We start from the raw sequence: 12,939 nt of genomic DNA on the forward strand, positions 1-12,939 counted from the left end.
GATTGTCTTTCAAACATCTTTTTCTCGTCTCTATGGAATTCTATAATCAGTTAGTGTTTTTCTTTTCCTACCAAAAAAAAAAAAAAATTAGTGTTTTTCTTTTCTTTCACAAAGTTTGAAAAGGTGAGTCTTTGAAAATGGTATAACAAAAATTTGTGCTCATCAATTTCCAGATTCCAAGTCCAAGATTCTCTATTTCAAAGTCTCAATAATGGAGTCAGGTCCATGACCAGCACGGTTCCTTTAATTGTTTATTATAGGAAGACTGAAAAAAAAAAAAAAAACCATCGGATCAAGCTAAAATTGACATCATAGTGTATTAATTTTCAAATTTAATGGACCCCCTCTTAAAGGAGCCCATAATCTAGAATATCATGTACCTTATTAGTTCCTTTGATTCATGCATCTTTCTCTTTTATCATGTTTAAAGAGATAGTAATTGCTTACCAAAAACAAAGAGCTAAGTAATTCAAGACTCTAATAATCCTGAAAGGTGCTTTTTGGATGTTTGTTGGCCACAAAAATGGGTGGGGTACTACTTCAGGTCCCATTGTTCTTAAATTTTTTTAATTATTTTGTTTACGAGCCTCATCTGATCTTATGCTTAAAAAGTGTAAGAAAAACACAAAATGCTCCCCGTCAAGGTAGATGATCCGGATTTATAATTCAATGGTAGATTCACTTGCAAAGAGAGTTTAATCTACTTGGGAGAACTCAGCAACCAAATTCTGATCTCTATTTCTCAAGTGACATCAACTGGTAGAGTTGACTTTACATTGGTGCCTATATCTATAGGGTCCACTAGAAAACCGGATCATATTTCATGGTGTGTCTAACGTGGTGGCGTTTGCAGTGCGCATCATTAGATATGTGGATTTCATTAGACTAACTTCACCCATAAGTCAATTGTAACCCTTCATAAATCCATATTGTTACCTTATATTTACCCAAAATATGTTGTTCAGTAGTGTGGCTAGGCAAGTCAATAACTCAGCCCTAACTCAACTATTTCCCTATCCACACGAAACACAAAATGAAACTAAAAATGAAAAAGAAAAAACATGTCAGTCATCTTGAATTAGGGCTAGAAGCATCTACCCTTGACCTACCCTTAGGATTAAAATATAGAAGCCGAATCCTTTATAACTTCAATCGGGTATAGAAATGATAGAGTTAGGATTTTCTATTTACCAGGATTGAATATTTGGATCAGCTTATGTTAGGTTTTTTATTAAAATCTATATTATCTATATATTAAGTTTCAAAATTAATTTTTACATTTTTTTTATTTGATTATTTTGTTAATGTGTAGGACCCATAAGATAAGGGTGGTAATGAGGCACCATAAGTAAAGGAGGCCCTTCATGACATTGGTCATGGGTCTTAATGGTCTTGATCTTGGTGGCGTGGTGGGGTCACTTGAATGATGGAATTTACTCAAAATTCTAACTCTTGACTTTCATTTCTCATTTCAACTTCATGACCATTCATGGCCATTACCATGAGTGGGGTTAAGGTCTTTGAATGGATTAAATCCAATTCAATCCAAAGAAGTGAATATGAGAGTTACTTCTCCAAGTAGTGGGGATGTAAGGTCAAGGTGGTTTATTCTCATTAGTGGAGGAGGGACAAGACATTGATTTCTCCATTAGTGGATAATTGATTCTCCAATTCATTGCTTTAAGAATCCTAAGGGGTGTAAGGTGAGGTTTGGGCCTATATAAACCCAACATTTCCTTGCATGTGGTGAGCAATAGAGACACTCCTCACACTTGCATAATTTGTGTTACAAAGTTAATTTCTTTATTTGAATTTGTTCAAGTGTTGTGCTCTAGCTTTTGGCTCCTTGAAGGGATTAGAAGAACTACCTTATCTTCTAGTTGGAGGTTGCTTTATCTTGGAGGTGGTGGTGCGAAGAACCTTTGGTAGTAGGGTGCATCAATTATCTTAAAGACAGCACTCAAGGTGTGACTCAACCTCATCGATCGGTGGTTGGTTCGGTTGCTACTTTAAGCTCTCCGGATTTGCTAAAGATCTTCATCTCTCAATTGTATTGCAATTTCATTTTTGTGTGTGTGAAGAATTTGTAATACAATTACCCCCAACAACTTATGAACACATTGACTACATCTTTAAGGAGTAGTAATTTTTTTTTTTGGGAAGAGTGGGGGGAGGTACTAAAAAGGGAATTAGAGACTTGAAAATAAAAGAAAATTTTGACTAAAACGATGATCCTGATCCGCCATTAGGGCATTCTCCAACCCTAGTAGAACAACATCTCCTGAAAGAATTTCCAAGAAAGTGCAGAATCTAATGGTACCTTAGCCATCCAATTAACAACATGGTTTACAACTATAGACTTTATTTCTTTAGCATAGCCAAAGTAACAAGGACCAATGAGGTTTATTTTGCCTTCAAAGAATCTGATTTAAGCATAGAGCTTCCATTTGCATGGGTAAACCATAATCCTTCTAAAATCGCTGTAACTTCGGGTTCTACAATTTTGCATGGATTGATTCTTCTTGTGAAAACCCTCTTACTACCCTGAGTTATGTCTCTAACCTCGAAGGGTTTGAACCCTAAACCTCAATATGTGTTTTTTTTTCTTTCTTTCTTTCCTTCTGTAGAAAGTTTTATCCATCCCAGGTGGGGTACCAAAAATAAAATAAAACACCGCCCCACCACCAACGGAATATAGGAAATTTGTTAGGGTACAAAATGTAGGGCATAATTAGGTCACAATAATGATCAAAGGGTCAAAGATTGTCAAAAGTCTAATTGATTGAATACAGAAGGGTATTGGAGGGATACGAAATGTAGCTATGAGTTAATTTAATAAGAAAACGAAAAATTTTGTCATTCATCCTAAAGAAATAAATAGAAAGACAAAATTTTGTCAGTCCTTCTTTATCACTTTGGTCACTTTTGTTGATAATTAACTTTGTACAACTTATCAATGCTTCTCCTTTTCTAACATATAAATACATAGAAATCATAATAATAACTTAGGCTTCCTTTGATAAGTAATGCTTCGATTGCATCTAACTTGGTGACGAATAAAAAATTCAAAATTTGATCAAATATAATATATGATTATTCCCTACTGAGATTGCAGAAGATTTATTATTTATTTATCAAAAATTTAAGCTAAGATAGGAATGATCAACCGACAATGACATGGTTGGGGTCCACATTAATTCATCAAAGCCTACACGTACATGTGTGTGAGAGAAAAAAAAACCATAGTTTAGATCTATGTATGAATTTATAATATGTGAACCACATTAGAGATTTACCAAAACCATGTGAATGTCACAAACTCACAATATTAAGGTGACATAATAGTGACATTATGAGCCCAACACATATATTAACCATTCGCTTTCTAGAAAATTAATAATTGCAGTATAACAATAAGAAAAATATATTTGTCATTTTATTCTTAGAAAAGAATATCCATATCATCTCCATGTGATAGCTTACAGAAGCCACATCAATACTACTTTTTAAGACATTTATCCAAATAAATAGTTTTTCGCAGTGCGCCCACTTAAGTGGGCCTATTATTTGTGATTGTCCACCTAGGTGGGCTAATTTTTTTGTGTCCACTTTGCGCTTTTTGTGTTAGACAATTAAAAAAGTGGGTAAATTACCATCGAGATCTTTGAAATAGTTATGGGAGTTAAGGGCTTCTTTTTATAAATTTAGAAACATAAAATCTTTAAATAAAAATTATATTTGCTAACACATTATGGGCGGAATAATCATTTTAGTTTCAAATAAAAGCTTGGCAGGATGGGAGTGAAGGTCACCCTTGTTCCGAGAAAAGGTTATTTGCTATTGGCTCACCTAGCTGAAAAACGGATGCGCGCGCGCCCCACTGAATTGAATGGCTAACGCTATTAAATACTCTACGGTGGAGTAAAGCTGCCTTGAATCTATTAGGGACCACCGTTGCTTCTTTATAGATATTCCGTCTGACGTGCTCAAATAGGGGCTCATAGTTGCTTCTTTATTTGTGATGATCAGCTAGCGCTCAGGACGGCATTTCCTTGCGGAAGGACTTGCTTGGTTGCCTTGGCCGTTGCTTGTTCCTTCCTGACCCGGCTCACTTGCCTCTGAAGCTGGAATGACTGCCTACCCGAGGCGACCAGAGGGAGGATGTAAACCCGTTAACAGAAAAGATAAAAGGTATGTAACGGGTTTACATCCTCTACAATTGTCACCCCCTATAATTTTCTATTAGAATTGTGACACGTAACAGATAATTATCCAAGGGTCGGAATTAGAATCCAATTAAGAATTGAATCTAATAAATCCGTAATTTTTCTCCCAATTTGTTCTCTCTCTCTTTTCTTAAGGCTTAATTTTAGGGATTTATTAGATTTAGTTCCTAATTGGATTCTAATTCTAACCCTTGGATAATTAACACATGTCACAATCTAAATAGGAATTACAGAGAATTGCAGAGGGTGAGAATTGTAGAGGATGTGAACCCGTAAGTAACTTGCAATTTTATAAAAAGTACAAAGTAGATGACGTGCAATTTAGCCCACTTAAGTGGACAGTCACGAATTATAGACTCACTTAAGTGGGCGCCTTACAAAAAACTTAAAAATATATTCATGCCATTATTACCCCCTAAAAAGATACATCATTCTCAATATTCTTTCTTACCTACATCAATGGATTTTCCACTCTCAACCCGTTTGGGTTCAGTATATATAGGTACCAAATAAGATGTCTACAGAATGAGATACAATGGACATGAAAGATATGCATAACAAGCAAACACAAGGGAAATAACTTTTTTTTCAAGAAATATTAATCAAAATCATGGAGCCACAGCATCCAAGATAGGTAAGATTCACCTAACCAAACCACAATAAAGACTTCCAACACTCAACACTTTATTACACTACCAATAAGGGTTGGCGCTTGAAACATTTTTTTTCTCAAGATATGAGAAGTCTCTACCTGAACACATCATTGTTTGAAATGACTACTACACTTTCTGAATTTTAGGGAAAAACTTAAAAAAAGCCCGAATAAAAGACCACACAAAAGCAACAGCCAAAGAACAAAGGGGGGGGAAGAAAGAAAGAAGAAGCCACAGCAGCAGTGCTAGTCTGCCTTTTCTCGTCTCCATGGGATTCTATAAAAACTGTCAACACTCAACACTACCGAAAAAGGTTGGCCTTTGAAACATCTTTTATTCATAATATGAGAATTCTCTATCTGAACACAGGAATGTGTTTAATGGCTACCACACCTTCCAGTTAATGTTTTTTCTTTGAGGAAGTTACAAAAGGTGACTCTCAAAAATTTATGCTCATCAATTTCCAGATTCCAAGTCCAAGCTATCATATTTTCTATTCCAAGGCTCAAGAATGGAGTCAGTTCCAAGACCAGCACGGTACCTTTGATTGTTTATTATAGAAAGACTGAAATGTGAAATGGTTAGATTAATGAAAAAGACGGATTAGTTATCTGTAATAAGCAGAATGCACTAGAACCAGCCAAATTGAAAAGTGAAACTGTTCCAAGCCTCGTAAATGATTATTTTGATTCCAATACTTAAAATACGTCATTGACTAATGTTTAAAGAATCGGTATCAAGAATTGTATCGGTTAGGTGATTTTAAAAGACGTATTATCCTGTATTGAGTATTATATCGCTTTAGGTAATGTATTTTAATGTAATTCAATGAAGAGATGTATCAAGATGTATCGTATCGATTAGGTTAAATATGGAGATGTATCGACTAGTATCATATGGTATCATAAGATACTTTAAACCTTGGTCTTGACTGCACCTCAATTAAGTATTGGTTGAACAGGATGGCAAGGAGCAAAAGGGCTAGAAACATCATTTAAATGACCAAAAAGAGAGAAAAAAAACATAATTTTATATGAAATTCACTTTTAAATTTGTTCAACACCATTGGGTCAAGCTAAAATTGACATCATAGTGTATCAATTTTCAAATTTAATGGACCCCCTCTTAATGGAGCCGATAATCTAGGATATCATGTATCTTACTAGTTCCTTTCATTAATGCACCTTAATTTTATCATGTATTAAGGGTTAGTAATTGCTTACCAAAAACAAGGGCTAGTAATTCAAGAGTTCGGATTAGGGATCTTGACGGGCGCTCTTTGGATGTTTGCTGACCACACAAAAACGGGGGGCACAGGATACCACTATAGGTCCCATTCCTCTTAAATTTTTTTTTTAAATTTCTTTTATGAGTTTCATTTGATTTTATGATCAAAAAGTGTAATGAGGGCACAAAAATGCTCTCCGTCAAGGGAGATGATCTGGATTCGTAATTCAATGGAAGATTCACTTGCAAGGAGGGTTTAATCTACTTGGGAGAAGTGAGCAATCAAATTCTAATCCCTGTTTCTCAAGTGAGATCATACAATAGAGTTGACTTTTCGTTTGTTCCTATTTCTTTAGGGTCCACTAGAAACCGAATCATACTTCATGGTGTGTCTTGTGTGGTGGCGTTTGTGGTGCCCATCATTAGAAGTGTAACACGCGAATTTCATTAAATCTCAACCATTTAATTCACATATTTAACAAACTTGAGTGAGGATTATTTTTTTTAAAGGAACCAAACCATCTTTTAAATGGTTGAGATTGAATAGAATCAACATGGTGTGCATCTATTGGTGGGCACCACATGCATCACCACGTCAAACTCACCACATAAGTAAGATCCCTGGAACTAAATTGCAAAATGAAATTTATTTTTTTGGGGGAATTAAATGCAAAATGAACACCATAATGAGAATACATGAGTCATTTTATGAAAGGTTTGTGTGGAGTCATTACCATAGTTAGTAAATATGTGTATTAGTCGCAGTACTAAATTCATGTATTTACTAATTATGGTCATTACTGGGAGGGGAATAGCTTTAAACAGCATTCAAGATTAGTTCTCATTTTTGAGACCTAGCACTTATGGTCTTAATTATGGGATAGGTGGTCCAAACTTCACACATCATGCATGATCCAATTGAGGTTTTTTCTCCTAGATTTTATAAAGAAATCATTTTTTTTTTGTACGAAACTGAAGAGCTTCATTCTTGAACTTAAAAGAAACTACAGACACAGCAAAGAAAAGAAAGAAATACAAAAGATAACTGCATGAAACACAATGTTCGATCCGAACCAAGGAGTGGAAACTTGATCAAATGTCATACATGCAATAGACACGGTCATCTTGGACTAAAGAATGGGTCGAGCCCAAACCCTTAGAAAGGTGGTTGTTAACAACCACAATAATATTTAAGCTCAAAGAATACGACATACATATCCTCTATTACAACTAACATGCTATAAAGACGGACATAGACACGCTACAAGAACGGAAATACACACCACAAAGGCAAAGAGATCATAGTTCCATGAAATGTATTCATCCCAAACCCTAGTTGAACCTAGGGTTACAATTAGATTGAATTAAGCATGAACTTTTAAAACCCTTCACCATAAATGGTCGAGCCAAATCAAACACTATTGACCTTGATTTTATTGGATCAAGCTAGGTCAAACACTCAAGATCAAATTTATTTTTTTTTTGAAGGTAATAACTCAAGAGTAACTTCACCCATAACTCAATTGGAACACTTCATAAATCCATATTGTTACCTTATATTTACCCAAAATATGTTGTTGAGTAGTGTGGCTAGGTAAGTCAATAACTCAGCCCTAATTTGATTATTTCTCTATTCCCCCCTCCCAAAAAAAAATGCCTATTTTAAGCTGAATCCTTTATAACTTCAATCGGGTATAGAAACGATGAATTGGGATTTTCTACTTACAAAGATTGAATATTTTGACCAACTTATGAACACATTGACTACATCTTTAAGGAATAATATTATTTTTTAGGAGGGGAGGTACTAAAAGGGCATCAGAGACCTGAAAACAGAAAGAAAACTTGACTAAAACAATGATCCTAATACAACCCTAGCAATTTACCCAAAAAAAAAAAAAAAAAAAAAAAATCTACCCCTAGCATAATGAAAAAATTTACAAGGAATTGTAGAATCTAGTGATAGCTTAGCCATCCAATTAGCAACATGGTTTACAGCTATAGACTTTATTTCTTTAGCATAGCCCAGTATAAGGGTGTCAATACGGTACGGTATTAGTAATTCGGTACGGTACCGCATTTCAAACCATCCAACCATAACCGTACCATACCATATAATTCGGTACGGTATGAAAACGATATTATAAAAAGGTTCGGTACGGTTTCGATAGAAATCGGTACGAAAAGAACGGAACGGTTCGTTATGCATTTGGTATAAAATCATATCACTTTGCTAATGAACCTTAATTTAGAAGGGCACTACAATATATGAGAAAGATAAAAGATTGATTAAGCCAAATAACAACCAGGGGAAACATACCCTTAAAATAGCTTGAAGGACATGAATGAGACAAAAAAATGGAGACAACATTAGCTATTTAGGAATTCAAACTTGCTTACATGTTTGTCTGTTTTCTCTTATACAAGACAACATTTTTTAGGTTTCCAATATAACAAAACACCCATGTAAAATTTATACTTGAAATGCTTGGAAAATTGCAAATACAAATGAAACGATATGCTTTCTTGGCTTTTGCTAGTATGAGGTTAATGGTTATTAGGAAAGTAGGCAACTTGTTTGGTGGGGAAACAAATAATAGAAATACAATCCCAATTAGCACAAGTTGTTTAGAGACTAATTGGTTAAGATCTACAGAAATAGAAGAACCATCTATTACAACTATAGTCCTTTAGCACCTTGGTTATTCACCTATTAGGGTTTAAAGGTTAAACTAAAATTACTAAACTAACCTTAAAAACGATATTCGATAATTCAGTACGGTATACGGTATGTACCAACGGTATACCATCTGAAACTAAAACCATGCTGAACCAAATTCCAAAAAACGGTTTCGCTACATACCGTACCAAATTTGAATCGGTATGGTACGATGCGGTTTTAAACCGTATGGTACAGTATGGTTAAACGGTTTCGATATTTTATTGACACTCTTCGCCCAGTAACCCCCAGGCTCTAAGCAACAAGGATCAATGAGGTTTATTTTGCCTTCAAAGAATCCTATTTAAGCATAGAACTTTCATTTGCATGGGGCAAGCCATAATCCTTCTAAAACAGCCGTAAGGTCAGCATCTACAACTTGGCATGGATTGATTCTTCTTGTGAAAGCCCTCTTATTCTTAATTGCTTATTGGCCTGAGTAATGTCCCTAACCTCAAAGGGTTCGAACCCTAAACCTCAAAGCTTAATCCATTTTCAACCATTTGATGAGAGATGCTATTAAACCGAAAAACAAAAAAAATAAAATAACAGTACTCTTTGTCCCCATCTCATCCAACGGTAATATATGACATAAATTTTTTATTTTTTTTCACAAAATGTAGGACATAAATAAGTCACAAGAATAATCAGAGGGTCAAAGATTATTTGCTGTGAAGACTCACACTTGTCGTCCGTTCGATTAGTGATGATATATTATAATATCAAATGTACCTTTGGAAAAAAAAGAAAAAAAATCTTTGAATCATGCACATGAGACTACGGTCATTTTAAGATATAAATCCACGGTCCACCTAAGATGATCATAACAGTCTCTGCTGCTCTTGGATTCCCATTTTAATTTTTAATGGTAACAAGTGGATCCCTAGCTGGCGCGCAGAGACGCAACAGCGCCGCATTGCGACACTGCTCCCAACGTTCTAAATGAGAAGAACAAAAAAGCAAAGTAAATACCCGTTATAACGTCCGTCAAGTAAATACGTTTGTTCTAGTAATATTTCCCGAACACCGACCTTCAACGCTATAACGGAACGTTAACCCCAAAAAAATAATTTACAACGACATTAATTCGCGGGAATTTTCATAATTTATAACCGGAGAAAGTGATTTCCAGTTTTCCCACGACAACCCCACCCTGGTTAATGTCAGAGACGGAGCTGCCCAGTGGGCCCACCTAACCTTCTTGATCCGCACAACCTTTTAACCTCTCTCCCCCTCTCTCTCTACTACATCTTCTCCATAACCACAGTTCCTCACTCCACTCTCACCCCCACTTACTCCTCATTTTCCTCTCTTCCAGTTTCCCGGAGAAACAAACACCGGATTTGCTTCTTCTCCTTCTTTCTCATGCTCTGTTCCTGCTTCTTCCAGAATCAGAGCATGGGACTTCTCGCCATTAATGTCTTCTTCTTACTTCTCTGCGTCTTCGCATTTGCTGCAGGTAAGCAAACAGATGGTTAATTTACTTCTGCATTTCTCTGTTTTCTTGTAGAATCTTTTTTCTCTATCTCTAACACACTTACATTTGCAGATGCGGGTTCTATCGGAGTAAACTACGGTAGAGTAGCAAACAACCTTCCTACTGCGGTGAATGTTGTTCAGCTCCTCAAGTCTCAGGGTATCGAGAGAGTGAAGCTCTACGACACTGATCCATCTGTGCTTAAAGCCCTTGCTGGTTCAGGCATCAAGGTCGTCGTCGATTTGCCAAATGAACGGCTCTACTTGGCTGCAAAGAGACCTTCCTTTGCTAACCTGTGGGTTCAAAAGAACGTCGTTGCTTACTACCCAGCCACCCAGATCCACGCCATTGCCGTTGGCAACGAGGTTTTTGTCGACCCAGAAAACGCAACAGCATATCTCGTCCCTGCCATGAGGAATATACAAGCTGCGCTTGTTAAATATAATCTCCATTCCTCCATCAAGGTGTCTTCACCCATAGCTCTCAGTGCTCTGCAAAACTCTTACCCTGCTTCCGCTGGATCTTTCAAACCAACCCTAATCGAACCTGTAATCAAACCCATGTTGGAGTTTCTCAGACAAACTGACTCGTATCTTATGGTGAATGCTTACCCTTTCTTCGCTTACTCTGCTAATGCCGATGTTATCTCTCTTGATTACGCGCTCTTCAGAGAGAACCCAGGTGTGGTTGACGCAGGTAATGGCCTCCGCTACTTCAATCTCTTTGACGCCCAAGTCGATGCGGTGTTTGCGGCCATGGCTGCTTTGAAGTACAACGATCTGGGCATGATGGTGACGGAGACCGGTTGGCCTTCCGAGGGAGACGAGAACGAGAAGGGAGCGAGCGCAGAGAACGCTGCAGCTTACAATGGTAACCTTGTGCGTTACATTCTCGGCGGTGGAGGAACGCCATTGAGGCCCAAAGCTGACATTGAAGTCTACCTTTTCGCTCTGTTCAACGAGAACCAGAAGCCAGGTCCGAGCTCGGAGAGAAATTACGGGCTTTTCTACCCAAATGAAAAGAAGGTTTACGAGATACCCTTTACACTACAGCAGGTGAAACAACAGGGACCGGTGAGCAGCGGCGGTGGAAAGAACCAGTTGACACCCGTAAGAGGTGAAGGAAGCAGCAGCGTACCAACGAGGTCGACGGGTCAGACTTGGTGTGTTGCTAATGCTAAAGCAGGGAAGGAGAGGTTGCAGGTGGCGCTTGATTACGCCTGTGGGGAAGGAGGTGCAGATTGTGTGAAGATCCAACCTGGTAGTACATGTTATGATCCAAATACACTTGAAGCTCATGCTTCTTACGCATTCAACAGCTACTACCAGAAGAAGGGAAGACAAATGGGTACCTGTGATTTCCAAGGATCTGCCTATGTCGTCACTCAACCTCCCAGTACGTCTTCTTCTTTACACATTCTGTCATTCATTCTTAATTTTTCGTGAATTGGGTATCAGAGAACTTAGTTCTTCCGCCTCCTTACGGCTGCCGGAGTAGTAGTAGGTGGTGGTTTCTGCTAACCATTGAGTTGCAGGAAAGGCAAAATGGATGGTCTCCAATAGTCTTCACTTTCCCTACTTTTTCGATTTTCCCACACTTTCCAATTGGTCTTTGTAGACCGCGATGTGAGATTATGGAGAGATCTAAAGATTAGAGATGGCTGGAGACACTTTGTTTGGACCAAAAGTGTCATCTTGTTACAGTTTGTCCATAGACCTTTAAATCTTTTCAGACATAATGGAGCTTTCAGGCCATGAATCTACTTTCTTCCTTTTGATTTCTTCCATGGAAGGAAGCTTTATCTTGGCCAGGTTTAATTAATCCTTTGATTTAGGTTGATTGATGGATTAAAGTTGGTCAATTACCCATTTTCTGCTTTTGTTTTGCAGAATATGGAAAGTGTGAGTTCCCTACAGGTTACTAACCAGAACAGAAAAAGAAGCTGTTAAAGGAGCTGTTAAAGGATCTCAAGATGATGAAGACCAAGCCAGTGCTTTGATGAAGGTTTGTTTTTCGCAGAGACATGGAATCCAAGATATGGGATGACTTCTGTATTTATTGGTTAAAAGTTTAGTAAGCTAGAGAGTAATCGACATTTATTTAACTGCATTTGTAGTAGTAGTTGACTAGTAGTATTGTAATTGTAGTCTACTACATATTAAATGTCTGTTTTAATGTAATTAAAGAAAATGATCTAATTTATTCGTACCACAACGAAGAATCCTAGTAATCTAGTATGGTTTGATCATAATACTCAGGATCGGACGGCTGATATACACTGAAAATCCCCCAAAAAATTTCTCTTTAGATCTGTGGATCTCTAGGGTTTTATTTGGGTTGATTAGGATCTAATTCGGGTCAGAATCCTGGATCTCTTTGAACTTTAACCGCTTTTAAGTACAAAGTGGAGTTGCTGAACCCGATAAAAATATTGGATTCCTATGAACCAAAAGGGGTGAAAAGCACTTTTATTTCGAAATTGATTGGGAGCTAGGGTTCTAACTGGAATTAGAAGATTCACTCCGGTCTAGACCGATCTGGATTCGGGTTCTTGGCTTGGGTTTCTATGATTAATTTGGAACCGGTCTAACCAGATCTCAATTCCAACCCCTTCTTTGAATGGTCTGTTTGGATTAA

General features: G+C 37.1%; 1 protein-coding gene across 1 annotated transcript; it reads left to right on the forward strand.

Annotated features, from left to right (window-relative positions):
* The first annotated feature begins 10,077 nt into the window (after positions 1-10,077).
* LOC149002824 (glucan endo-1,3-beta-glucosidase 12-like) lies at positions 10,078-12,544 on the forward strand. The gene is made up of 3 exons (XM_089138116.1): positions 10,078-10,284; positions 10,375-11,697; positions 12,192-12,544. The coding sequence occupies exons 1-3, from the start codon at positions 10,191-10,193 to the stop codon at positions 12,224-12,226; spliced, it is 1,452 nt and encodes a 483-aa protein (XP_088994242.1). The 5' UTR covers positions 10,078-10,190; the 3' UTR covers positions 12,227-12,544.
* Positions 12,545-12,939: the final 395 nt, after the last annotated feature.

Source organism: Hakea prostrata, chromosome 10, assembly GCF_041222555.1.
Source record: "Hakea prostrata isolate BN-2017 chromosome 10, UWA_Hpros_2, whole genome shotgun sequence".
In the NCBI taxonomy this organism is placed as follows: domain Eukaryota; kingdom Viridiplantae; phylum Streptophyta; class Magnoliopsida; order Proteales; family Proteaceae; genus Hakea; species Hakea prostrata.